This window comes from Eriocheir sinensis, unplaced genomic scaffold, assembly GCF_024679095.1.
Source record: "Eriocheir sinensis breed Jianghai 21 unplaced genomic scaffold, ASM2467909v1 Scaffold943, whole genome shotgun sequence".
In the NCBI taxonomy this organism is placed as follows: domain Eukaryota; kingdom Metazoa; phylum Arthropoda; class Malacostraca; order Decapoda; family Varunidae; genus Eriocheir; species Eriocheir sinensis.
This window is the reverse complement of record NW_026112323.1, coordinates 4,362-30,000: the sequence shown is the minus strand read 5'-3', so window position 1 is coordinate 30,000 and position 25,639 is coordinate 4,362. Positions and strand designations below refer to the sequence as shown.

The 25,639-nt window shown below is 42.2% G+C and overlaps 1 protein-coding gene and 1 long non-coding RNA gene across 4 annotated transcripts in view; both read left to right on the top strand.

Annotated features, from left to right (window-relative positions):
- LOC126994982 (uncharacterized) overlaps positions 1–21,466 on the top strand; it is a 23,506-nt gene extending 2,040 nt beyond the window's left edge. For both annotated transcript variants that reach the window (XM_050854258.1, XM_050854257.1), the window contains exons 4-7: positions 1,033–1,179; positions 5,239–5,474; positions 6,454–6,636; positions 21,405–21,466. In XM_050854258.1, the coding sequence (XP_050710215.1) occupies positions 1,033–1,179; positions 5,239–5,474; positions 6,454–6,636; positions 21,405–21,427 (589 nt within the window). In that variant the 3' untranslated portion in view covers positions 21,428–21,466. The remainder of the gene's footprint in view (positions 1–1,032; positions 1,180–5,238; positions 5,475–6,453; positions 6,637–21,404) is intronic.
- A 905-nt stretch (positions 21,467–22,371) lies between these two features.
- Positions 22,372–24,048, top strand: LOC126994983 (uncharacterized). 2 transcript variants are annotated; one of them, XR_007749764.1, is made up of 3 exons: positions 22,372–22,514; positions 22,713–23,390; positions 23,841–24,048. It is a non-coding gene; the product is annotated as an uncharacterized LOC126994983 (long non-coding RNA). The 2 variants fall into 2 exon arrangements; XR_007749763.1 differs by having other exon boundaries at positions 22,381–22,514; positions 22,614–23,390.
- The last annotated feature ends 1,591 nt before the right edge of the window (positions 24,049–25,639 follow it).

Here is a 25,639-nt window from a genome sequence, read left to right as displayed (position 1 = left end):
GATCATTAGTCCTCACTGAGCAGTCCTGGAACCCTATGATAAGAAAACACAGGGAAACATGTTGACGCATCAAGAGGAAAGGACAGGATAGAGTGATGATTATTCTGAGTACAAGGGTGGCAGCGATGAAAGCATTGTGAGTAGTGACACAGTAGTGAGAGTGACTTAGATAGTGATGGTGTTATTTCACTATCTGTACTGCACTCTAGGCCAGCAAGTGCTGCCATGACAATGGTGCAGGGTGAAAAGGCCACACGTAAGGGGTGTGTTCCCTCGCCTGAAACAGCCAGCTCTGAGGAGAACTGAAAGTGAGTGAGCAGATGATGTCTAAATTATTTCAGTGTAAAGATTAATTCATATTATTGACATTCAGTTGTGAGAGGGAGGAAGTGTGCAGCATGTGGCCAGCCTGTGTTGACATGTTTTGCGTCCTGGGCAGGGGCCCTCCACGCTGCCCGGAGCAGTGTTTTGTGCCCACAGACCACACCCTGGCTACATACCATACGCTCTAGCATGACTGTTACACAACATATCACAATTTGGATTTCACTGCTGTGTTCAGTGAGTTAAGACACTTCATACAATGTGAATAAACAACAACAAAAATAGCAGCTGTTTTTACCCGTCTCCAGGGGCCATTCTGTGAAAACAATACCTATTGTTTAAGGGTTAATAGTAATATGTCCACGTCTCTGATGCATGCGACAGAGTTGGCAGGACAATACTGTTCCTTATTCCCCTCTTTGCCTCCATGCTCACACTTCTTCCTCTCATAACTCTTTCCAATGCACCCACCATCTGTCTGCCCTTCACTGCTCTCCCTTGCTTCACCTTCCATACTGCCATGCTTGCACAAAACTGTCCCCAAATGTTTAAACTCAGTCACCTCCTCCATTCTCTCTGTGCTCTCTGCTCTAACTATGTACGGCTTTGCAAAATCAATGACCTGCTCTCTTGCCCTCTCAAATACCATAACCTTACTCTTTCCAGCATTCACTGTCAGCTTTCTCCTTCACTCTCTTGTATTTCCAGGTTTCCAAAAGCCCCTGAGTTGCAGAAGAGGTGGATCACTGTCACTGGCAGCAAGAAAGAGAAGTGTTTTGACCGCACCGGCCAGACCACCAGGCTCAGGACAGGGGCCTTGCCAATCATCTGGAATTATGTCCCCTGGAAGAAAAGGTACTTAACCGACCCTTGTGGAGAGGTGGAATCAAGGCTACCAGGATGTCATATTCAGCGCACAGGAGAGTTAGGTTATGCGGGGTTAGGTTTACAAGAGTTGCCTTGTACAGGTCAGGAGCAGAAGGGTACTTATCCCCTTGGCTGTGGATTTCCTACCATAAGACCTCACTGAGCAACAGGAGTGGAGCAACAAGTGGCTGCTACAATTCAATGAAGAAAATGTAAAGTCCTGCATTTGGGAGGGTAAATACAGCATACCAATACCACATGGTAAACACTCCACTATCCACCACAGAGGCAGAAAAAGACGTGGAACTATATGTTACCAGGCCAACAGTGAAGGTAAATCCATGCCAATCGCAGCGTAGGTGTTAAACACACCCTTGTGGAGAGGTGGAATCAAAGCTACCAGACTGTTATAGTCACTATATAGGAGAGTGAGATGAGGAGGGTTTAGGTTCACAGGAGCTGCTTTGTAGAGGTCAGGAACAGAAGGTACTTGACAGACAGAGGTGGGGAGGTGAAATCAAGGCTACCAGATTGTGATATTCAGTGCGTAGGAGAGTGAGGTTAGGTGGGGTAAGGTTTACAGGAGCTGCCTTGTATAGGTCTGCCACCCTCTTGAAGATTCCCTATGTTATTATTTTCTTATTTGTCACATGAGAGAGGTGGAATCAAGGCCACCAGATTGTTGTACTCTTCCCATAGTCTAGTGAGGTTAGGTGGGATTAGGTTTACAAGAGCTGCCTTGTTTGTATGGGTCAGGAACAGAAGGATACTTATGGAGAGGTGGAATAGGGAGGTCAGGTGGGGTTAGGTTAGGTCAGGAACAGGTTATTCAGCAGACCCTTGTGGATTATAACCATCATAATTTACTGACAAAATCTTTCTGAATATGAAATGTAATCTCATTTTATTAATCTCATTTCTCTAATCTCATTTTCCAACTCTTTCTAATCTCATTTTATTAATCTCATTTTCCTACTCTTTCTAATCTCATTTTTTGTCTCATTTCTTATTGTAATCTCATGTTTCTTCAATATATTTTCTAATCTCATTTTTCACTTTTCTCTCCATTTTATCGTTTTTTCCTTCCATTCTTTTAAATATTTTTTTCTAATCTCATTTTTCTTTTCACCCAAAACAAGATTAATATTTTTTTTTCTAATCCTATTTTTCTTCTTCATCAAAACTATTTACTTTATATATTTTCTTAATCTCCCTTTTCTCTTTTCTCTGCTTTCTTTTTTCCTTTCTTTCTTTTTATATATTCTTCTAATCTCATTTTTCTAATCTCATTACTTAATATAATCTCATTTTTCTAAGCTCATTCTTGATTCATCTTACTTCATTCATTCATTCTTGGTATTCATCTTCCTCCCTCCAGCAAATGCCCTCCCACACCATATATCCTTAGAACATCCCACAGCCCCTTCCTGTCAGCCCTGTCATATGCCTTCTCCAGGTCCATGAATGCAGCAAACAGCTTTCTATCCTCCTCTAGGTACTTTTCAACCTGTATTTCCAGTGCAAATATTTGGTCCACACAATCCCTCCCTTTCCTAAACCCCCTTGCTCATCGCCTACACTCTTCTCAGTTATTTTCTTCAGCCTCTTATTCAAAACCCTTCCACACTGCTTCATTTTTCATCCTTCCTTCTTGCTTCATCTTCCTTCTTCCTTCCTTCCTTCTTGCTTCATTTTCCTTCCTTCTTGTTTCATCTTAATTCATTCATTCTTGGTTCTTCATCTTCCTTCCTTCCATCCTTCCTTCTTGCTTCATCTTCCTTCCTTCCTTCTTGCTTCATTTTCCTTCCTTCTTGTTTCATCTTAATTCATTCATTCATTCTTGGTTCTTCATCTTCCTTCCTTCCATCCTTCCTTCTTGCTTCATTTTCCTTCCTTCCTTCTTGCTTCATTTTCCATCCTTCTTGTTTCATCTTAATTCATTCATTCATTCTTGGTTCTTCATCTTCCTTCCTTCCTTCTTGCTTCATTTTCCTTCCTTCTTGCTTCATCTTCCATCCTTCCTTCTTGCTTCATCTTCCTATTTTCATTCTTGTTTCATCTTCATTCATTCTTCCTTTCCTCCTTGTAGGAATAAAGATCACTGTAGGGCAGCCAGATCCACAGGGGAGGGTGCAGAGAGGTGCGATAAAGGAGGCAATGAACAAGCTGAAAGTAGGCAGGGTCCCTGGAGCTGGTGGCATAACAGCAGAAATGTTGAAGTATGGAGGAGGGGTAGTTGTGGAATGGATGTTATGGATGTGTAGCCCAGCATGGGAGCAGGGTGAGGTGCCGAAGGGCTGGAGCAAGGCTGTTGTTGTGCCGCTGTACAAAGGGAAAGGGAGCAGAGGTGACTATAATAGTTACAGGGGAACAAGTCTACTCAGTGTGGCAGGAAAAGTGTGTGGAAGGGTTTTGAATGAGAGGCTGAAGAAAATAACTGAGAAGAGTGTAGGTGATGAACAAGGGTTTTTTAGGAAGGGGAGGGGTTGTTTGGACTAAATATTAGCACTGGAAATACAAGTTGAAAAGTACCTAGAGAAGGATAAGAAGTTGTGTGCTGCATTCATGACCTAGAGAAGGCATATGACAGGGCTGACAGGAAGGGCTGGGATGTTCTAAGGATATATGGTGTGGGAGGGTAATTGCTGTAGGTAATATGATCCTTCTAAAAGGATGCGAGTGCCTCTGTATGATTGAATAGTGAGTTCAGTGAGAGATTTGTTGTTTGTGTGGGTGTGAGACAGGGGTGGGATGTCACCATGGCTTCTCAATGTGTATGTACATGGACGGTTGTATGAGAGAAATGAAAGCCAGAGTGGGGAGCTTGGGCCAAGGCTGAAAGTGAGAGGTACGGAGGAGTCACTGGTTGGGGCCTGTTTGCCAATGATACAGTGTTGCTGGCAGAGAATGAGGGGACGCTGCAGAGGACAGTGGATGAGTGTGACAGGGTGTGTAAAAGGAGGAAGCTGAGAGTGAATGCTGGAGATAGTAAGGTTATGGTATTTGAGAGGGTGAGAGAACAGGTCATTGATTTTGCAAAGCTGTACAGAGTTAGAGCAGAGGGCACAACGAAGTGAAGGATAAGGCTGGGGAGGAGGTGACGAGTTCAAATATTAGGGACAGGTTTTTGTAAGCATGGCAGTATAGAAGGTGAGGTGAGGAGAGAGCAGTGAAGGGCAGACAGGTGGTGGATGCATTGGGGAGAGTTATGAAAGGAAGAAGTGTGAGCATGGAGGCAAAGAGGGGAATAAGGAACAGTATTATCCTGCCAACTCTGTCATGTGCATCAGAGGCGTGGACATGGAATGCACCACAGCAATGGAGAATGCGTGCAGTGGAAATGAGTCACATAAGAGGTGCATGTATGTGTGTGTCAGGATGGGATGGAGAAGGTAATGACAGCGTGTATGAGTGATTTGGTAAGGATGTGACAGCAGAAGGAGTGGAGTGGTGAAGCGTGATGCATTGAGATGGTTTGGACACGTGATGAGAATGGGGAAGAGTGAATTCATGAAGAGAGTATGAGGGAAGGACTGAGGGAGCGGTGTCACCTGTGAAGTGGATCAGTAGGGTGAGTGAGTACTGGAGCGAGAGTTGGAAGTAGCAGGAGTGAGTGTGCTGAGAGGAGTGCCAGAACAGGGAGAGATGGAGACACTTCTGCTGCGCCCACCCCACCCCTGGAGGAAGTTCCTATGAGGGAGCAAGACGTCGGAGATATAGATAGATAGAATCTTCCTTCATTTTGGCTTCATCCTTCTTTCATTCTTGCTTCATCTTCTTTCCTTCATTCTTCAGCCAGTATTAATTAGCACCTTGGTACGTCAGTTCGCCTGCTGAAAAAGCCTCTCATGGTAGAAGTTGCTGTTGGGATTTTCTTGGACTGTTTTGTGATCCTACTGATAGTTTTACATGACTTCTTCACCGTGAATGGGACAAGCATCCGTGAAAACCCCATTAATCTTCTTGTGGCCTTGGGAAATAGTCATAATGGGAGCCAGAGACATTTCATAATATGGAGCTGGTTGTGACAGCCTCTTGTATTTCCAGAAATACAAAATTACCCTTTCTTCCTGTACCCTTGGAAGAGATACTGGAGTCCACCTGTGAGCCCAACGTCAGCAGCCAAGATACCAGGCAGCATCAGGGGCTTCGTGGTGCAGTGGTTAGCACACTCGGCTCACAACTGAGAGAGCCCAGGTTCGATTCCCGGGCGGAGTGGAATAATGTGGGCGTCTTTTCCAATGCCCTACGCCCCTGTCCACCCAGCAGTGAATGGGTACCAGGTATTAATCGAGGGTTGTGTCCCGTCTCCTGGGATCTGTTCCCTTCTCCAATAATTCCTTCCCTTCCTGTCTCTCTCCGGCACATGACCACAGATGTTGTGCCGACTAAACCTGACCTTCCAAAACTTTCCAACCAGTCAGCATGTACATTATTACCCTTCTGCAGTTATTCCTGTGGTTGTTATGCTATCATTATCATCTCCCATTCTCATCTATGCTTCCTTACTAATGAAGCTTTCTATACAGCAAAGTGCAGTCATTCTCTGTTGATTTATACCCTATGGTGCTAGCTATCATGTATTTGAAGATGACCTAAACTTAACCTAACAAAACCCCAAACAGTCACTATAGGCCCTGACTCAGAAAACTCATCTATGGTTCCTTTTTAATGAGACTTTCTATACAACAAAGTGAAGTCATTCTTTGTTGATTTATACCATAAACTGTCATGCATGACAGTCTTGAGTTATTCATTTAAAAGTTCCTTTGAGATGAATGTGCTCACAAAAACCAATTTTAACATGCTTTACAATTTCATGTGATATTCTTTAGTCAAGCAGAGAAAATAAAATCCCACATTAATATTCTCCAGCATTTTGTACTCTTTCTTACATAATGCAACTGTTTCCTCTGCAAAAACTTTGCAAACGTTTGCACTTCACTTTTATACAAACACGGGATTGCAGCATTGCAGCAGCCGTGACAGTACACCAGTATAGTCACACTGAAGGCACCATTTTGTGTGGGAGATCTTGATCATGACTGTAATGTGCCGGGCACCAGTATGGGTTATAACACGCTGGGTACTCAGTGTGTGTGTAGGAAATGTGCCGGACACATGTTTTGTGTGGGAAGTGTGCCAGACTGTGTCTAGGAAATATGACACCACTCCAGTGTGTGAGGATGTGTAGGAGACATGACTTCGCCCCCTTCCACTGCCTTCCCATTTCCCCCTCAATAACCCCGCCCTCCATCCCAGGTGGTGAGGCCAAGGGGGCAGAGTGCTGTCCCTGCCACCGCGTGCTGTCCGGGCTGCACCACGACCACCGCTGGCTGAAGGAGGTCACGCTGGACTGCCGCGTGTGCTTCTGCTGCTTCAGGGGAGAGATGCGCCAGGGGAACCTCACCACCATGTGTCTCACCCTGCACCAGCTGACCAGGGGTGAGGGGGGAAGAAAGAGATTACTATAGTTTACCTAGTTGTATTCACCTAGTTGTGACATACGGGAAAAGAGCTACGCTCGCGCTGTCCCGTCTCCATATCTTCTCTTATCCAACCTTTCCTTAAAATCATGAATGTTTCTTGCACAAACCACCTCCTCCTCCAGTCCATTCCACAGCTCAATGCTTCTGTTTAGGAAGCTAAACTTTTTCACATCTCGCCTACACGTGGTCGCCCTCAACTTCGTTCCATGTCCTCTTGTTTCTCTCTCGCTCCACACACACAGGTCCTCTCTGTCCAGATTATCCACCCAGCTCGCCACCCTGTACATCACTATCAGGTCTCCTCTTTCTCTTCTCTCCAGGGTTGTGAGCCCCATGCTATTGAGTCTCTCCTCGTAAGTCTGATCCCTAAGTTCCGGTACCATCTTAGTTGCCATTCTCTGTACTCTTTCCAGCTTTCTTATGTTCTTCTTTTTATGAGGAGGCCAGACCACTGCTGCATACTCCAACCTTGGCCTTATCATTGTAACTTATTTTCTTCATCATCTCCTCATCCAAATACACAAATGCCGTCCTTATGTTCCTCAGCAAATTCATAGTTTGTCCCGTTATCCTGTTGATGTGTTTGTCCGGTGACATGTTCTCTGAGACAGTCACTCCCAAATCTTTTTCTTCCACTCCTCTGCATATTATCTCACTTCCCATCTAATAATCATATTCACATCTTCTACCACTCCTACCAAACACTATTTTTTTACATTTCCCAAGGTTGTTCTATCTGCCATGTACCACTCCACTCCCATATTTTGTCCAGGTCCCTCTGCAATGCCTCACAGTCCTTCACATCATTGATTCGTCTCAATAGCTTTGCATCATCTGCAAACAAACTCACATAGCTGGTCACTCCTTCCACCATATCATTTATATAAACAACAAACATTATTGGCACCAGCACCGAACCTTGTGTGACCCCACTCCTCACTGGACACCAGTTGGAAACCTTGTCCCTAATTATTGTCCTCATTTCCCTGTTAGTTAGGAAGTCCTCCAGCCACTTAATCAGTCCATCACCCACTCCACCCCTATTTTTAATCTTCCAAATTAGTCCTGTGCAGTACTTTGTCAAATGCCTTTTTCAAATCCAGGTACACTCCATCCCCCCAGCCTTCTCTCTCTTGTATTAAATCTGTCACCCTTGAGTAATAACATAACAAGTTGGTGACACACGATCTCCCTCCTGAATCCAAACTGGCAATCCGAGATAACTCTCACTTTCCAAAAAATCCAACCACCTGTTTTTAACCAACCTCTCACATATCTTTGCAACCACACTAGTGAGTGATACCGGTCTGTAATTTAATGGGTCCTCTCTCTCTCCTCCTTTATAAATTGGTACTATGTTTGCTCTCTTCCAATCTTGTGGTACCCTTCCTTCACGCAGGGAGGCACTCATTATGGAGTGCAGTTTCTCTGCAAGTTGCTCACTACATTCTTTCAGGATCCAGCCTGACACTTCATCCGGCCCTGTCGCCTTTCTTACATCCAGCTTGTTCAAGCTTTCCTTGACCTCCTGCACCGTTAACTGTATCTCCTGCATAACCCTTCCTCTTTCCTGGCCCGGTGGTTGTACGAATTCGTCTTCCTTTGTGAAAACTCTATGAAAGCTGTTGTTCATCACTTCTGCCATCTCTGCTGGGCCTTCATATGCAGTTCCACCCATTTTCAGTTTATCGATTGTTTCTCTATTCTTTAATTTGCCGTTCACATGTCTATAAAATAATTTAGGTTGGTCTTTGCATTTGTCGATTATATCTTTTTCATATTTCCGTTTTTCTTCTCTTCTAATCTTTGTATATTCATTCCTTCCTTGTTTGAAATTGTTCCACGCGTTGATTCTTCTTCGCCTCCTCCATCCCTTCCAGGCTTCCTCCTTTCTTTTTCTAGCTGCCTCGCATCTTTTGTTAAACCACTTCTTTTTACCAACATCCTTTTTGGTTACCTAAGGGACATATCTAGTCTTGGTTTCTTTGTACAGCTTTAAAAACTCCTCCCACTTGTCTTGGGTACTTTTGGCTTTGTACAGCCCACTCCAATTTGCATTTTCAAAAAAAGTTCTCATATTAACAAAGTCTGCCTTAGAGTAGTTACTTCTCCCTATTTTGTGATCCTCTTTTCGGTCAATCGTTCTCTCTTCTTTTACTTCAAATTCCACAATTGCATGCTCACTTTTTGCTATTTGGCAGTCTATTTTTATACGTTCAATTACTTCCAGTTCCTTGCTAAAAACCAGGTCTAATCTTGATGCCTCGCCTTCTTTCCTGAATCTAGTATGTTCCTTAATCCATTGCGTCAGCACATGTTCCATTGCCAGTTGCAGGAGTCTTCCTCCCCAAAGACTTCTGTTCCTGTGTTTGCCAATCCTCCCATTCTACCCCATTGCAATGAAAATCACCCATTAAAATTATTCTGTCACCCCTTCTCAACATTCCATCCAAGCAACTCACTTTGTCTTGTATCATTTGTTCATATTCTTGGGCCTTCCATGCGTTGGTTCCTGGTGGCACATACCCTACTACATGCTGCCTCCTTCTTCCTTCAGCACCCACAGTTTCCACTTTCAGTACCTCTACCAAGCCTTCACCCTCAATCACCTCTTCCACTCTAATGCCTTCCCTTACCATCAGCATCACACCTCCTCCTGTTTTCTCTTTCTGTCTCTCCTCCATATATTGTCTGCACCTTCTCCAATCCCCACCACCTCAACAGAGTCACACAACATAGTTTCTGTCAGCCCCACAATATCAGGTTCTCTGTCTCTCAAATAGTCATTAAACTCTATCCATGATGACACTATACCATTGATATTTGTATAAGACACTTTCCATCCTTCCTCCTTTCCTGTTAGACTTTTTCTCTCCTTCCTCTCGTCACCATGAACAACTTCCTCACTTTCATATCCATTACTCTCCAAAAGGCTCCTTTTATCTTCTTCCGATCTCTTCTCATTTAAATCACGAACCTCACCTCTGAGTTCATTCAACTTGTCTCTCTTGTTCATTCAAATCTTTCCTCAGCCACATCATTTTGGTGTCTTCATCTCCCGCTGGCTTCCAAGCTCCTGCCAGGGCATCGTCTGCTTTGCTCTGTGCCTTGAATCGAATCCTAATTGGTCTATCTTTTCTCCATTGTATTTTCCAATCCTATGACAGCAGTGTGTGTATGTGTGTGTATGCATGCATGGATTTGCTTTAGTTTATTCTTTTATTTTATTTTAACCTTTTTCTTACTTTTTTCTTCTTTCTTGCTCTGGGGGAGGAAGGGGGGAGCCTGGGGACTGGGGGAAGGGTGATTATGTATGTGTGTGTGTATGTATGTGTGTGTGTGTGTGTGTGTGTGTGTGTGTGTGTAAGTGATTTAGTTTATTCTCTTGTTCTTCTTCCTCTTTTTTCCTCTTCATCAGTTGCCCCGGGGCTAGTGTAGGGGGGCGAGGGCAGGGGGGAACCTGGGGGATGAGGGAAAGATTACTGGGGAGGCAGGGGAAAGGAATTTGGGGGAATGGGAGGTTGGGGAAGGGAAAGAGGGCTGGGGGAAGGGTGACTTGAGTGAGCTAGGGGGAAGGTATCAATGTGTGTATTTACCTATTTGTATTTACCTAGTTGTGAAATACAGGAAAAAAGCTGTACTAGGCTCGTGCTGTCCCGTCTCCATAACGCTTATTATCCAGTTTGGCTTTAGATTCATGAATAGTTTTTGCACACGCAATCTCCTTGTCAAGTTCGTTCCATGTTGTTATGCTTCTCTATGGAAAACTATTTCTTTGTCTCTCCTACAGTCGCTCTTCTTCAATTTCTTATTGTGTGTGTGTGTGTGTGTGTGTGTGTGTGTGTATTTACTTAGTTGTATTTACCTAGTTGTAGTTTTACAGGGCCTGGGCTTACGTTCGTGTGGTCCCTTCTCCATATCTATACTTGTCCAGCTTTTCCTTAAAGTTGTTCACACTCCTTGCCAATACTACATCCTCACTTAGTCTGTTGCGGGGAGCTATATTTCTTTAAGTCTGTCAAGCATCTTCCATTTATTAATTGTGTTGCTGTTTTTTCTTCCTTCTCTTAGTAGTAACTAAGCTACCTAAGCCTGTTCTTGTGCTGCCAAAGAGAGAGGCAGCTCACAATAGATACCAGAGCCTTCGCACTCCTGCTAACCATGATCTTTACGTGTCCGCCCGGAATCGTGCCAAATCTATTCTTCGACTTACCAAAACCTCTTTCATCCATATCAAATGTCAAAACCTTGCTTTTTCTAGTTCTTCCAGAGACTTCTGGCATCTAGCCAAAAATATCTCCTCCAATTTCACTTCTTCCTCTTTCCCTCCTCTCCTATATGCCTGTTACTAAGATTTTTCGGAATGATGTTATCTATGCCCTCTCTGGCCTTAACTCTCAGAAGGCTTATGGACCTGATGGAGTGCCTCCTATTGTCCTTAAAAACTGTGCTTCTGTGCTGACACCCTGCCTGGTCAAACTCTTTCGTCTCTGCCTATCAACATTTACGTACCTTTCCTTACGCTGGAAGTATGCCTTCATACAGCCTGTGCCTAAGAAGGGTTCCGCAAGGGGCGTTCTACTGGTGATCATCTTGCTCTCTTAACTGACTCTTGGTCATCCTGTCTTAAGTAATCGGGTAGCCAAACATTTTTCTGGTAGATTTTGGTGTGCATTTAAGTAAAATGGTAGCTAAACTTTTTTTGATGGTAGATTTTGGTGTGCATTTAACTAATCGGGTAGCCGAACTATTTTTTTGTGCTAGATTTTGGTGTGTATTTAAGTAATTGGGTAGCCTAACCATAGCTGGGCACGATAACATAAAACCTTATTCCCGATAACCGATAACTGATAATGGAAAACCTTATCGGTGATAACCGATATTTGTTAACTGGAGACACAAATATAGGCGATAACCGATAACCGATACTTGATATAGATCCACAATTCCAATACTAGCTAGCGATAAGTCCGATAGGCGAAAACGACAATATATTGATATTTCAAATAAAAAAAAAAAACATACATGTATTCAAATTTAATATTATTTGTATTTTATAAAACTTATAAAACCTGAAAACCACACGTTGACACGTACCTATGGACGGTAATACTAGAAACGCCTGAACCGGTGTTGTGTTATTTGGCGTCCCCACCGTCAAAAGCTGGCGCTTTTTTTTACAAACACTGGTCTCTTGTGAACTGCGCATGCTCAGAAAGCGTAGACCTGTACAGTCTCACAAAGAATTTTAACCGTAATTAAGAGTTGCTGGAAGGCTGAATCAGACATACAGTACCACTACATCAGCTGTTTCTAGAACGACACTCTGTACGAGTTGTATTTATATGTACAGAGTGTCGTTCTAGAAACAGCGAGGATGGTGGTACTGTTTGTCTGATTCAGCCTTCCAGCAACTCTTGATGTGTTAAAAAGCTTTGTGAGACTGTACAGGGCTACGCTTACTGGTCTGAACATGCGCTCTGTTTGTTTTGATGATGGGACACCAAATAACACAACACCGGGTGCCTTCAATACCATGGCATGCTCACAAACGAATATGGAATATCAAATTTGAGGCAGTGAATAATAATTTTTGGGGCAAGGCAAAATGATTTGTCTCTTTGATATATTGATTTTTGAGTCTAACATAAAAAAAATAAGCTAGTGTTTTAATGTTGATCATCTAAGTATGAAATCTCTTCACCGAAGATATTTCACACCCCGAAAATTTTTCATTCAACAAAGGGCGCCGCCACACATGCGCAGTGGGCAGGAGACAACTTTTTTCTGAAAGGCAGAAAAAGTATCAATTATCGCTAATTTGGTTACAAAAGTAACGAAAATACCGATATATATTTAAATAAGTAGCGGATGGCCGATAACCTGATTTTGTTATAGCAGACCTTTTTATCGCGAAGATTTTTCGTGATAACGTAAGCAACAGCCTAACTAACTTTGTTTTTGTGGTAGATTTGTGTATTTAAGTAATCGGTAGCCTAACTATTTTGTGGTAGATTTTGGTGTGTATTTAAGTAATCGGGTAGCCTAACTATTTTTTGTGGTAGATTTTGGTGTGTATTTAAGTAATCGGGTAGCCTAACTATTTTTTGTGGTAGATTTTGGTGTGTATTTAAGTAATCGGGTAGCCTAACTATTTTTTGTGGTAGATTTTGGTGTGTATTTAAGTAATCAGGTAGCCTAACTATTTTTTGTGGTAGGTTTTGGTGTGTATTTAACCCCTCAGAGCCGCAAAAGTTTTTCTCGGGTGATCTCCCATGACGCAAATGTCATCGATAAATACACCGTGAAACTGAGAAAAAGTCATTAAAGGGGGTTTGTCCAATAGGTTTGAAGTTTTAGTATGTTGTTTGTTGATGTAAAGGTATATGATATTCTGTGAATTTCATTAAATTCGGGTGAAGTTTAGGAGATACTCAAACAAAGCGTATATTTCTTTTTTTTTTTTTGTTTCACAGACTTTGTTTCAGTTAATCGCCTTGAAAAAAAATACCACAGAAACTTTGTTTACGTATCTACATTTCCCAGCTAGAAAAAAAAAAATGTTTAGTCTTCGAAAAGAAATTGTCACATAGTTTTCTCCACTCTGTGTCCCGTTTTCTTTTGATATTTTTTGAAATTTTATAGAGGGCAAATATTGTCCTTAAGTTGTAGTTTCAAATGATACCTAACAAAAGTCGATCAGACTTTTCGAGATATTGGCTCCTAAAGATTTTTTTCCATTTCCTCCCTGTCCTACCATTTGTACTTATTTGATTGGCATGAAATTTTCACAGATGATTGTATATACCTTGCTAACATACCTCAGAATAATAAGGCATCTGGTCCCCCTTTCTAAGAAAGTATTACTCACTTGCAGGTGGGGTGTCAGAAGGCGCCACCTTCCTCATTGTAGCCAGATTTTATCTAGAATCCTCCAGGCTGGTATGTCTCATCCTTCTTCTCATTTCTTTTCTTCTTTGTCTTGGGTGTTGCATGCCGTGATCTTTCCCGGTCTAGCCACTGAAGGGATTCTTGCAATCCTGCTTCATAGTCCGAGAGCTAGCTACGGGTGATTTTACCCCAACGAGCCCAGAAGATATAATGCTCTAACTTGGTTAAGTTTATCACCGACAATTGAAAAAGGTTTGTCAGCTGCTTCAACTCGGGTGGGTGTTGCCCCCAGGGGGTGCCAAAATACCCCTTTTTGAGGTTGATTTTACTTTTCAAACTATACACTTCAAACTTTGTATATAAAACTATGTATTTATTCTTAATAATATGGCGATATAACTGACAGAATATTTAAGGGGGATGAAGGGGTCAGCTGCCCTTAAAAAGACCCTAAAAGTGTTGGATTTTACCCCAAAAGCTACACGAATCATATTCACTCAGTATAATGATAAAATGCAGTAGATATGAATCTACTAATAACTGACACTATTTCTCGGTGGTAAAAGGGGGTCAGCTGCCCTCCAAATTTAGTCTGATTTTGGCCCTTGGGGTAAAAATGTCTTACCCCAAGAGCTACACGTACCAAAATGCAGTAGCACAGAGTTAATCTGTCCAAATTGATAATGAGACTAAAACTGACAACATTATCAGGTGGTAAGATGTGGTCAGCTGACCTCCAAATTTTGCCCATTTTGACCCCGTGAGGTAAAAAAAGACAACTATGAGTTACAGTTTTTATATTTATTATATAGTTACTTTAAGTAACAAAAGTAATGTTGGAGTAAAAACTGACTTATTTTTCTGGTGGTAAGATGGAGTCAGCTGACCCCCAAAATGTGTCCCATTTAGTTCCTAGGGGTAAAATAAAATAAATTGTTCGTACAACATTCAGATTTCTACCATAGGTAGAATAAGTAGCTTAACTAATATTGACATATTAACTGACATGATTAAAGGGTGGTAAGTTAGTGTCAGCTGACCCCCAAAATTTACATCTCTTTGTTCCTAAGGATAACAACAACAACAAAAACTGTTCCTACAACTTTCAGATTTCTACCATAGGTAGAATAAATAGTTAAACTGATGCTGACATTTAAACTCACTTGATTTAAGGGTGGTAAGTTAATGTCAGCTGACCCCCAAAAACTTACATCTCTTTGTTCCTAAGGATAACAACAACAACAAAAAAACCTGTTCCTACAACTTTCAGATTTCTACCATAGGTAGAATAAATAGTTAAACTGATGCTGACATTTAAACTGGCTTGATTTAAGGATTTAAGGGGGGTGAGTTAGGGTGAGCTGACCCCCCAAATTTGCATATCTTTGTTCCTAAGGATAACAACAAAAAAAAACTGTTCCTAGAGGTTTCAGATTTCTACTATAGGTAGAAGGAGCATAACTAAGGCAGACATAAAAACTAGCATTCGTTGGAAATACCTGATGCATATAGTATAGCATAGAGTATGGAAGACATTTTACATATATTTTTTCAAGAGTATATTGTTTCTCAATATGTTAACGTGTATTCATTGGTCTTTACAGTCACTCGCTGTTTTCAGTTTCATCGTCGACTACACTGCAGCATTTTCCCGAAAAGGAAAAGTTCGGCCACTAAAGATCTTGGAGAAGAACGCCAATTTCCAGAACTCTTTCACAGCCTTAGGGAAGGAACAAACAATATCAGATGAAACTTTTTCATCAATTGAGAAGTTCACAGCTGAAATGTACGGTAAAAGGAAAAGTCAATTCATCAATGATATACGATTGGAATTATTCCTAGAACGGTACAAACCTTCTGGTAAATTGGATGAAGCGCGCATCAGCTGTTTGAAAAAAATGGACGGAAGCACCCTCCCACCGTGTCACAATGTCCTGAAGCAGAAAATAAAGAGAGTACACCTCATAGCTAACAGGTGGAATTCTGTTGACCTTGCTACTCAGAGTCCTATCTCGCCAACAGAGTCTGGATGGACTTTGGGATATGGTAGTTACCAGATTCTTTGGACAGAAGGTGACTTGTACCCCAAGACAATCGACGTGCTGCAGAATGACAAGGATGGCTCCGATGATGAAGATATTAATGACTGCACAGGTATGTACTTACTTTTAATGAATAATCGCAATATTAATCTATTTCATTATTACTGCTGTGTTAATTATGGCAGATAATTGAAGGCCATTGATAAACCCATTTTTCAGGATTGAGCGTACAAGAAACTATAAAACAATCCAGAATTACAAATAACTCGTTAAAGTTACTTCACATATTAGCAAAAGTAGCATCCTCGGTTGATTTCAGTTAAAATAAAATTTTCTTCCAGATGACTTGGCAATGGAAAGTGACACTGATGCAGATGATACTACTGACGATGAAACTGAAAACAGCGAGTGACTGTAAAGACCAATGAATACACGTTAACATATTGAGAAACAATATACTCTTGAAAAAATATATGTAAAATGTCTTCCATACTCTATGCTATACTATATGCATCAGGTATTTCCAACGAATGCTAGTTTTTATGTCTGCCTTAGTTATGCTCCTTCTACCTATAGTAGAAATCTGAAACCTCTAGGAACAGGTTTTTTTTTGTTGTTATCCTTAGGAACAAAGATATGCAAATTTGGGGGGTCAGCTCACCCTAACTCACCCCCCTTAAATCCTTAAATCAAGCCAGTTTAAATGTCAGCATCAGTTTAACTATTTATTCTACCTATGGTAGAAATCTGAAAGTTGTAGGAACAGGTTTTTTTGTTGTTGTTGTTATCCTTAGGAACAAAGAGATGTACGTTTTTGGGGGTCAGCTGACATTAACTTACCACCCTTTAATCATGTCAGTTAATATGTCAATATTAGTTAAGCTACTTATTCTACCTATGGTAGAAATCTGAATGTTGTACGAACAATTTATTTTATTTTACCCCTAGGAACTAAATGGGACACATTTTGGGGGTCAGCTGACTCCATCTTACCACCAGAAAAATAAGTCAGTTTTTACTCCAACATTACTTTTGTTACTTAAAGTAACTATATAATAAATATAAAAACTGTAACTCATAGTTGTCTTTTTTTACCTCACGGGGTCAAAATGGGCAAAATTTGGAGGTCAGCTGACCACATCTTACCACCTGATAATGTTGTCAGTTTTAGTCTCATTATCAATTTGGACAGATTAACTCTGTGCTACTGCATTTTGGTACGTGTAGCCCTTGGGGTAAGACATTTTTACCCCAAGGGCCAAAATCAGACTAAATTTGGAGGGCAGCTGACCCCCTTTTACCACCGAGAAATAGTGTCAGTTATTAGTAGATTCATATCTACTGCATTTTATCATTATACTGAGTGAATATGATTCGTGTAGCTTTTGGGGTAAAATCCAACACTTTTAGGGTCTTTTTAAGGGCAGCTGACCCCTTCATCCCCCTTAAATATTCTGTGAGTTATATCGCCATATTATTAAGAATAAATACATAGTTTTATATACAAAGTTTGAAGTGTATAGTTTGAAAAGTAAAATCAACCTCAAAAAGGGGTATTTTGGCACCCCCTGGGGGCAACACCCACCCGAGTTGAAGCAGCTGACAAACCTTTTTCAATTGTCGGTGATAAACTTAACCAAGTTAGAGCATTATATCTTCTGGGCTCGTTGGGGTAAAATCACCCGTAGCTAGCTCTCGGACTATCAGACCCGAGGATATGTAGTACAGGTAACTCTCGATTTATGCGAGTATTGTGTCCTTGAAGAGGTCGCGTAAATAAAAAAAACAATGTAAATCAAACAAGAGGTAGGTTTCTATCGAAAAATAAATATTCACTTCATTCAGTGGAGAGAGAGAGAGAGAGAGAGAGAGAGAGAGAGAGAATATCCATATCACTGAGATATCCACTCAGGCACTCAGTCTCAACCTCACTCATGTCAGGAAGAAATGAGGGACACCATGAGCGACTGGCCAGTATTAGTACCGGTACCGAACAGTCTGGTACCGGTACCATACCGTGTAGCTGGTGCCGTTAGAACCAGTACTGGTACCGGTACCTGCCCACCCCCATTGTTGAGCAGTATGGCAGCGTGTGTACTGTATTGTTCAAGTGGCGCGCAGGAAGAACTGAGCTCAGCTGTGGCCGCAGCACCGTGTGAGCCCAGTTGCGTGAGACATCTGGTGGCCACTTCATAAAATATCGCGTATAAGTGAAAAAAACCTGTAAAGTAAACATTTACTTGGATTTTCGACCCCGCGTTATTTAAGAAACGCGTAAACCAAAATCGCGTAAATCGAGATGTTTTCATCGGTATACCCAAAGTTGTGTTCCAGTGCTGTATGTTGGACCAGGAACATAACCCTCAAGCAGCCGTAAAACTTCATTTTTTGGCACTTGATCCAAACTTTGGAGTGAAGCACTGAATGAAACTGCATGTGTTCGCGCGTGAGTCATGCTACGACGCAACCGCGCGGGACATTTAAAAATGACTTCCGGGGGGGAGGGGATTTAATTTTATGAAAACAAACTTGACCACATGACAGTTTAAGATATCCTGGACACGCTGAGCGAAAAATGCGCATTTGTCAAATTTCAAATATATATTCGTTGAAAATTACCCCGTAGCCGGCCCCCTTACAGATGTTTTATAGGAAATTTTCTGATGCACCCTACTTTGAAATCCGTTTCTTTCTAGGTTGTCGCATTTGCCTGGAATTCCATGATTCCTGAAAAATTCCAACTTCTTACTGGTGCGACGTACAGAAAAAAATATTGAAGAAAGTTGCTCATTTTATCACAATGGAGTCTGGGAAACATAGTTTGTAATCTTTGACGAGGAAATTTACTGCCTACAGAGAGCCAAATTTGTGGTGAAACTCCATAAATAATTTTGGTAATTTTTTGTATTTTTTTTCATTCTGAAATGAATTTTACTAAATAAAAGTTGTAAAAAACCATCCGTATAACTCAACTGCGAAATCAGATTATGATTTAGACTCATCATTTGGCTGAAATTCCATGATTCCCGAAATATTCCAAGTTTTTACTGGTGCAACATACAGGAAAATGTATTGAAGAAAAGTTGCTCATTTTATCGTGATGGAGTCTGAAAAATAAAGTTTATAATCTTTGACCTGGAGATTTACTGCCTACAGAGCCAAAGTTGCAGTGAAACGCAATTTTTTTTTGTAGTTATTCATACTGGAATGAATCTCATTGAATAAAAGTTGCAGAAAATCATCCATATAACTCAACTGTGAAATCAGATTATGATTGTGACTGACCATTTGGCTGGAATTCCATTAATCTAAAAAAGTTACAACCTCCGCATCCCACTCCTCTGAACACTCCTGTGAACAAGATATTAGTTCATCTAGAACATGAGGTAAATCATTGGAGGTGTCAAGACTACGCTCACCACGCACACGATGAGCAGAAACTAAAGGAAGACCGCCGAAACAGGACGGCTGAGGGAACATAATCGCTCTGCAGATGTCATGATGCGTAGGCAGGAACTGTAGGGTATTTTTAGCAGGGAGTCGTCTAAGGGGCAAAAGAGGTGCCAGTTAGTCACTTAGCATCGACATATACATAGTTACGCACGCCGTTCAGTTTGGAGAGAGCTTCTCGTTTTCCAGCGCTGGCGGGGGGCTTCGTGATGCAGTGGTTAGCACATTCGGCTCACAACCGAGAGAGCCCGGGTTAGATTCCTGGGAGGAGTGAAAAAATTTGGGCGGCTTTTCCGATACCCTACGCCCCTGTCCACCCAGCAGTGAATGAGTACCAGGTATTAATCGGAGGTTGTGTCCATCTCCTGGGATCTGTTCCGTTCTCCTATAATTCCTTCCCCTTCTGTCTTTCTCCGGCATATGACCACAGATGTTGCACTGACCAAACAAAACTTTCCAACTTTCTTTCCAGATTTTGGTGCGTATTTAACCCGGCAGTGTTGGCGGACCCGTTTTTGGGCTCCCGCGAGTCAGTACGCTGAAACGACAGACCCCATTTGGGGCTCAGCTCAAAACGCCTAATTTGAGCTAATTGTAGGCGGTGGTAGCACCATGCATGCATTGTGGTGGGTGATTGATCTTGAGGTGGGCTCATTTGTCATAGGTGGTGCTGTAAGGTCATGGCAGACTGAATTAGCTATCCACACAGTAATCACTTGACAAATTCTCTAAAGTAGACAACAAGCGACTCTCGGCTAGATGCCACGCGTCACAAGACTTTATTTTGTAACAAACACCACCCAAAAAGAATAGAGTTTGAGTAAAAGTTAATATTTTTAATGGCTTTATGGTTATGGGAGGAGTACCCTGATGTACGTTCCATGCTCTTTTCTTAGTCTCAAAATGCAGTGTAATTTTGACGTTTCTCGGCCACTTCTCGGCATTCCCATAGCCCAAGCCCATAGGTTAAGTGATCAGGCAGCCAAACTATTTTTTCTGTTAGCTTTGGTGTGTATTTAAGTAATCAGGCAGCCAAACTATTTTTTCTGTTAGCTTTGGTGTGTATTTAAGTAATCAGGCAGCCAAACTATTTTTTCTGTTAGCTTTGGTGTGTATTTAAGTAATCAGGCAGCCAAACTATTTTTTATGTCAGCTTTGGTGTGTATTTAAGTAATCAGGCAGCCAAACTATTTTTTCTGTTAGCTTTGGTGTGTATTTAAGTAATCAGGCAGCCAAACTATTTTTTCTGTTAGCTTTGGTGTGTATTTAAGTAATCAGGCAGCCAAACTATTTTTTCTGGTAGATTTGGTGTGTATTTAAGTAATCAGGCAGCCAAACCATTTTTTCTGGTAGATTTGGTGTGTATTTAAGTAATCAGGCAGCCAAACTATTTTTTCTGGTAGATTTGGTGTGTATTTAAGTAATCGGGTAGCCAAACTATTTTTTCTGGTAGATTTGGTGTGTATTTAAGTAATCAGGCAGCCAAACTATTTTTTCTGGTAGATTTGGTGTGTATTTAAGTAATCGGGTAGCCTAACTTTTTTCTGGTAGATTTTGGTGTGTATTTAAGTAATCGGGTAGCCAAACTATTTTTTCTGGTAGATTTGGTGTGTATTTAAGTAATCGGGTAGCCTAACTTTTTTCTGGTAGATTTTGGTGTGTATTTAAGTAATCGGGTAGCCTAACTATTTTTTCTGGTAGATTTGGTGTGTATTTAAGTAATTGGGTAGCCTAACTATTTTTTCTGGTAGATTTGGTGTGTATTTAAGTAATCGAGTAGCCTAACTATTTTTTCTGGTAGATTTTGGTGTGTATTTAAGTAATTGGGTAGCCAAACTATTTTTCCTGGTAGATTTGGTGTGTATTTAAGTAATCGAGTAGCCAAACTATTTTTCCTGGTAGATTTGGTGTGTATTTAAGTAATCGGGTAGCCAAACTATTTTTTCTGGTAGATTTGGTGTGTATTTAAGTAATCAGATAGCCAAACTATTTTTTCTGGTAGATTTTCGTGTGTTTTTAAGTGATCGGGTAGCCTAACTATTTTTTGTGTTAGATTTTGGTGTGTACCATTTAAGTAGTCAAGCAGCTGTTTCTGGCGTAAAACACCAGCCCATTCTAACATCCCCCCCTATCCTAAACCTCCATCGGAATAGACTGCAAGCCAAAAAATCTAACCTAACTCACCCTAGCATGAATTACCTAACAGGGGGCCTTGTCACCCCCCCCCCCCCCGTTTTCACATTTCATCTGAGGAAGGGGAATAAATTTAAGCTAACCTAAGCTAATGTAACCCCAGACATTTAAGGCTATGGACACAACTCTTCTTCCTCTTCTTCCACAGGTGTCAGGTTCCTGCACAGGTGAACGAAGGTGGAGTCATGGCTTTGGGGCGGCTCGCTAAAAGGTACGTGTGTGTGTATATGTGTGTGTGTGTGTGTGTGTGTGTGTGTGTGTGTTGTGTTAGGTTAGGAAGTGAAGGTTTTCAGCTACAGCTACAGCTGAAGGTTCACCTACAGAAATGGAACAAAAGTGTCTGCCACAATTCAGTGAAGAAACATGTCAAGTCCTGCACCTTGGGAGGAATATCCTGCACACCAATACCACATGGGAACACTCCACTATCCCCACAGAGTAAGACCTGGGACTATTATGTTACCAGGCTACCAGTGAAGGCAAAGTTCCTGACAATTGCAGCGGATGGGTTAACTTCTGTTGGCTACTCCAGAAGCCATAACCTTTAAACTAACTTAACGTAACCTATCAAACAGGGTGCTTCAGACTTCCCCATCATTTTTGCATTTATTATTTTTTTGTTATTTTTATGTCCAAGCCCACAGTGCCGTTAAGCTTTCTTTTTTAGGGGCCTGGTGGTGAGTCCGAGCCCATCTTGGCACAGGCAAGTGTTTATAGTGGCGCCATCTATTCTCAGTTAAATAACCTCACTTCCCTCGATCCCCCTTGTTTTCGAACTAATCTGAGCATACTGAATTAACCCATCCATTGCGGTTGGCAAGGATTTTGCCCTCACTGGTAGCCTGGCGATATATAGTACCAGGTCTTTCTCTGGCTATGGTGGATAGTGGAGTGTTTCCCATGTGGTATTGATGTGCTGGATATCCCTTCACTGGTAGCCTGGTAATATATATAGTCCCATGTCTTTCTCTGCCTCTGTTGTGGATAGTGGAGTGTTTCCCATGTGGTATTGGTGTGCTGGATATCCCTTCACTGGTAGCCTGGTAACATACACTCCCAGGTCTTTCTCTGCCTCTGTGGTGGATAGTGGAGTGTTTCCCATGTGGTATTGGTGTGCTGGATATCCCTTCACTGGTAGCCTGGTAACATACACTCCCAGGTCTTTCTCTGCCTCTGTGGTGGATAGTGGAGTATTTCCCATGTGGTATTGGGGTGCTGGATATCCCTTCACTGGTAGCCTGGTAACATATAGTCCCAGGTCTTTCTCTGGCTCTTTGGTGGATAGTTGAGTATTTCCCATGTGGTATTGGTGTGCTGGATATCCCTTCACTGGTAGCCTGGTAACATATTGTCCCAGGTCTTTCTCTGGCTCTTTGGGGGATAGTTGAGTATTTCCCATGTGGTATTGGTGTGCTGGATATCCCTTCACTGGTAGCCTGGTAACATATTGTCCCAGGTCTTTCTCTGGCTCTTTGGGGGATAGTTGAGTATTTCCCATGTGGTATTGGTGTGCTGGATATACCCTCCCAAGGTGCAGGACTTTACATTTTTCTTCATTGAATTGTAGCCACAGACAGTTTTGGTCCATTCCTGTAGCTTGGGGAGGTATTCTGGTAGGAAATCCCCAGTTAAGGGGCCACACTGCCCTAACCTAACGTAACCTCCTTAATGGGAGACTGTGAACCCTGCGACCCCTCGTTTCCACACTTATTCTGAGCATGCCAAATTAAATCAAACTAACTTAACCAAATGTAACCTTCCTATTTTATTTATTTTTTTATTTTTTCGCCCCTTCAACTCACCCTATTTTCACATTTCATCTCAGGCCTGTACTTTTGGCAGCTTTTGGGGGGGCTAGAGGGCATCATACACACTCTCTCTCTCTCTCTCTCTCTCTCTCTCTCTCTCTCTCTCTCTCTCTCTCTCTCTCTCTCTCTCTCTCTCTCTCTCTCTCTCTCTCTCACCCCCCAAAAAAAGTTCCCACATCCACAGATCAGATGAGCCACAATGGGCGCAGGTCACCACATGCGGGTCGGGGGTCACACAGCCACCGTTCACGACCTGACCCCTAAGAGTGGATACCAGCTGTCTGGAGTGGACACAGAAGTGGATTCCTTACAGCATCGGGACTCCCGTAAGAGGAGACGTAGGAAGCATAGCTATGGAGGAGGAGGAGGAGGAGGGGGAAGGGTTAGAAGAGGCATGTAAGAAGAGAAAGACAAAATAAATAAGAAAATGAGAGAGAGAGAGAGAGAGAGAGAGAGAGAGAGAGAGAGAGAGAGAGAGAGAGAGAGAGTTACACACTTTTTATATATTTATTTATTTTATTTTAGTTATTATTTATTATTTTTAACTATTTCATATTTATAATTATTTCCTTCTTCCCTCCCCTTCCTCCCTTGCCGCCTCCTCCTCTTCTTCTTCTTTATATTTTTTTCTGTCCTTATAATATAAATTTTCTTTTCATACATTTTTTTTCTTATTTGTTTTCTTCTTGAACCTCCCCCTTCCCTTCCCTTCCCTTCCCTTCCCTTCCTTCTCCTCCCCCCCCAACACCCCTCATAACCCCTCCCTTACCCCATAGTTTAAGATCTCGGTCACCCTCGGAGTCTTGTCACTGGAAACTTCCCGAGGAGCTGCGTCGGCGCGTCACACTCCACCTCCAAGCTAACCCAGGACTGTCCCAGGCTGAGCTGCATGACATCCTATACTAAGATCGAACCCGCCTGCAACCTCAAGATCAAGTACGGGTCACCCAAGCCTAGGAGACACCGTAGCCCTCGCCGATCTAAGAGGTGGGTGATTGGGGTCTGAAGGGGCTGTTTTTAAGGGCGAGAGGGCAGGGATAAGACTGTAAGGTTACTATCAGTGCTGAGAGACAAAAAAAGTGACGGGTAATTTTTGGGGCTGATTTTGGTGCCTGGGGCAGAAAGGAGTAGAAGGGAAGGAAAGGGGCTGAGAAGGAGCTGTCAGGGTGCTATGGATTTAAGAACGGGCTGGTTTGGGGCTTTTTAGAGGGCTGATTTAGGGCTGAGAGTGTAAGGTCGTGGCCACACAAAGTGAGAAAGCTAGCGAGAGCTGCAAGGCGAGTTTCTGTGGCCATACTCACTCTGGAATAGTGAAAGTTAGGCTAGCATTTTTTTATATTTTTTTATTATATTTTGGAGTAAGGGTAACGAAAAGATTAAAAAAAAGCCTGTTACACGCCTCCCACAAGAGTAAAAAGTAAAGAGTAGCCAGAAGAGAGGTAAATTTCGGGTGGACAGGTGTCTTGATACATTCTTCTTGAAGGAGGTCAAGTCATAGGCAGGAGGAAATACAGATGAAGGAAGGCTGTTCCAGAGTTTACCAGTGAAGGGGGATGAAAAAATGGAGATGCTGGTTAACTCTTGCATAAGAATTTTGGACAGTATAGGGATGAGCATGAGTAGAAAGTCGTGTGCAGCGGGCCCGCGGGAGGGGGGGAGGCATGCAGTTAGCAAGTTCAGAAGAGCAGTCAGCGTGGAAATATCGTTAGAAGATAGAAAGAGAAGCAATATCGCGGTGGAATTTAAGAGGTAGAAGGCTGTCAGTAAGAGGAGGAGAGCTGATGAGACGAAGAGCTGTGTGAGTGGAGCCCCCCCACACGTGAGATGCATACTCCATACGAGGGCGGACAAGGCCCCTGTACGTATATGGAAAGCAACTCGTTATCTACTTCTTCCATTTTATTCCACAATTTGTAAATTGGTATTAGTATTAGGTACACTGGATCGCAAAAGTATCGGTGCACAATGTGTGTGAAACATTTTGGACAACAGTTCGATCGTCAGTGAAATGTTGGTGTCCGACGTGCCACATGTTGGTAGCCCTGATGTCCAGAGATGCCATACAACTACCAGTACCGATATCCCCTTCCTACTATATACTTATATAGCTTATTTTAGTGTTTATAGAAACAGACATTGGTCACACAGTGTGACGTTGGTCATTTATCATGGGAGACAGATATACGGTAATATGGTTGACACTGGTGGTTACGTATACAGGGCCATCATTATGCGCTGATAGTGCTAGCATGTGATAAACAACGACTCTTATCTTGAGTCAATACATCTAACGCCCCATGTGTCACGTTAACACATCACCTACGAAATGCACTGTGCAATACCTATGCCTAACGCGTCATGTGTCACGTTAACACATCACCTACGAAATGCACTGTGCAATACCTATGCCTAACGCCTCAGTTGTCACGTTAACACATCACCTACGAAATGCACTGTGCAATACCTATGCCTAACGCGTCATGTGTCACGTTAACACATCACCTACGAAATGCACTGTGCAATACCTATGCCTAACGCCTCATGTGTCACGTTAACACATCACCTACGAAATGCA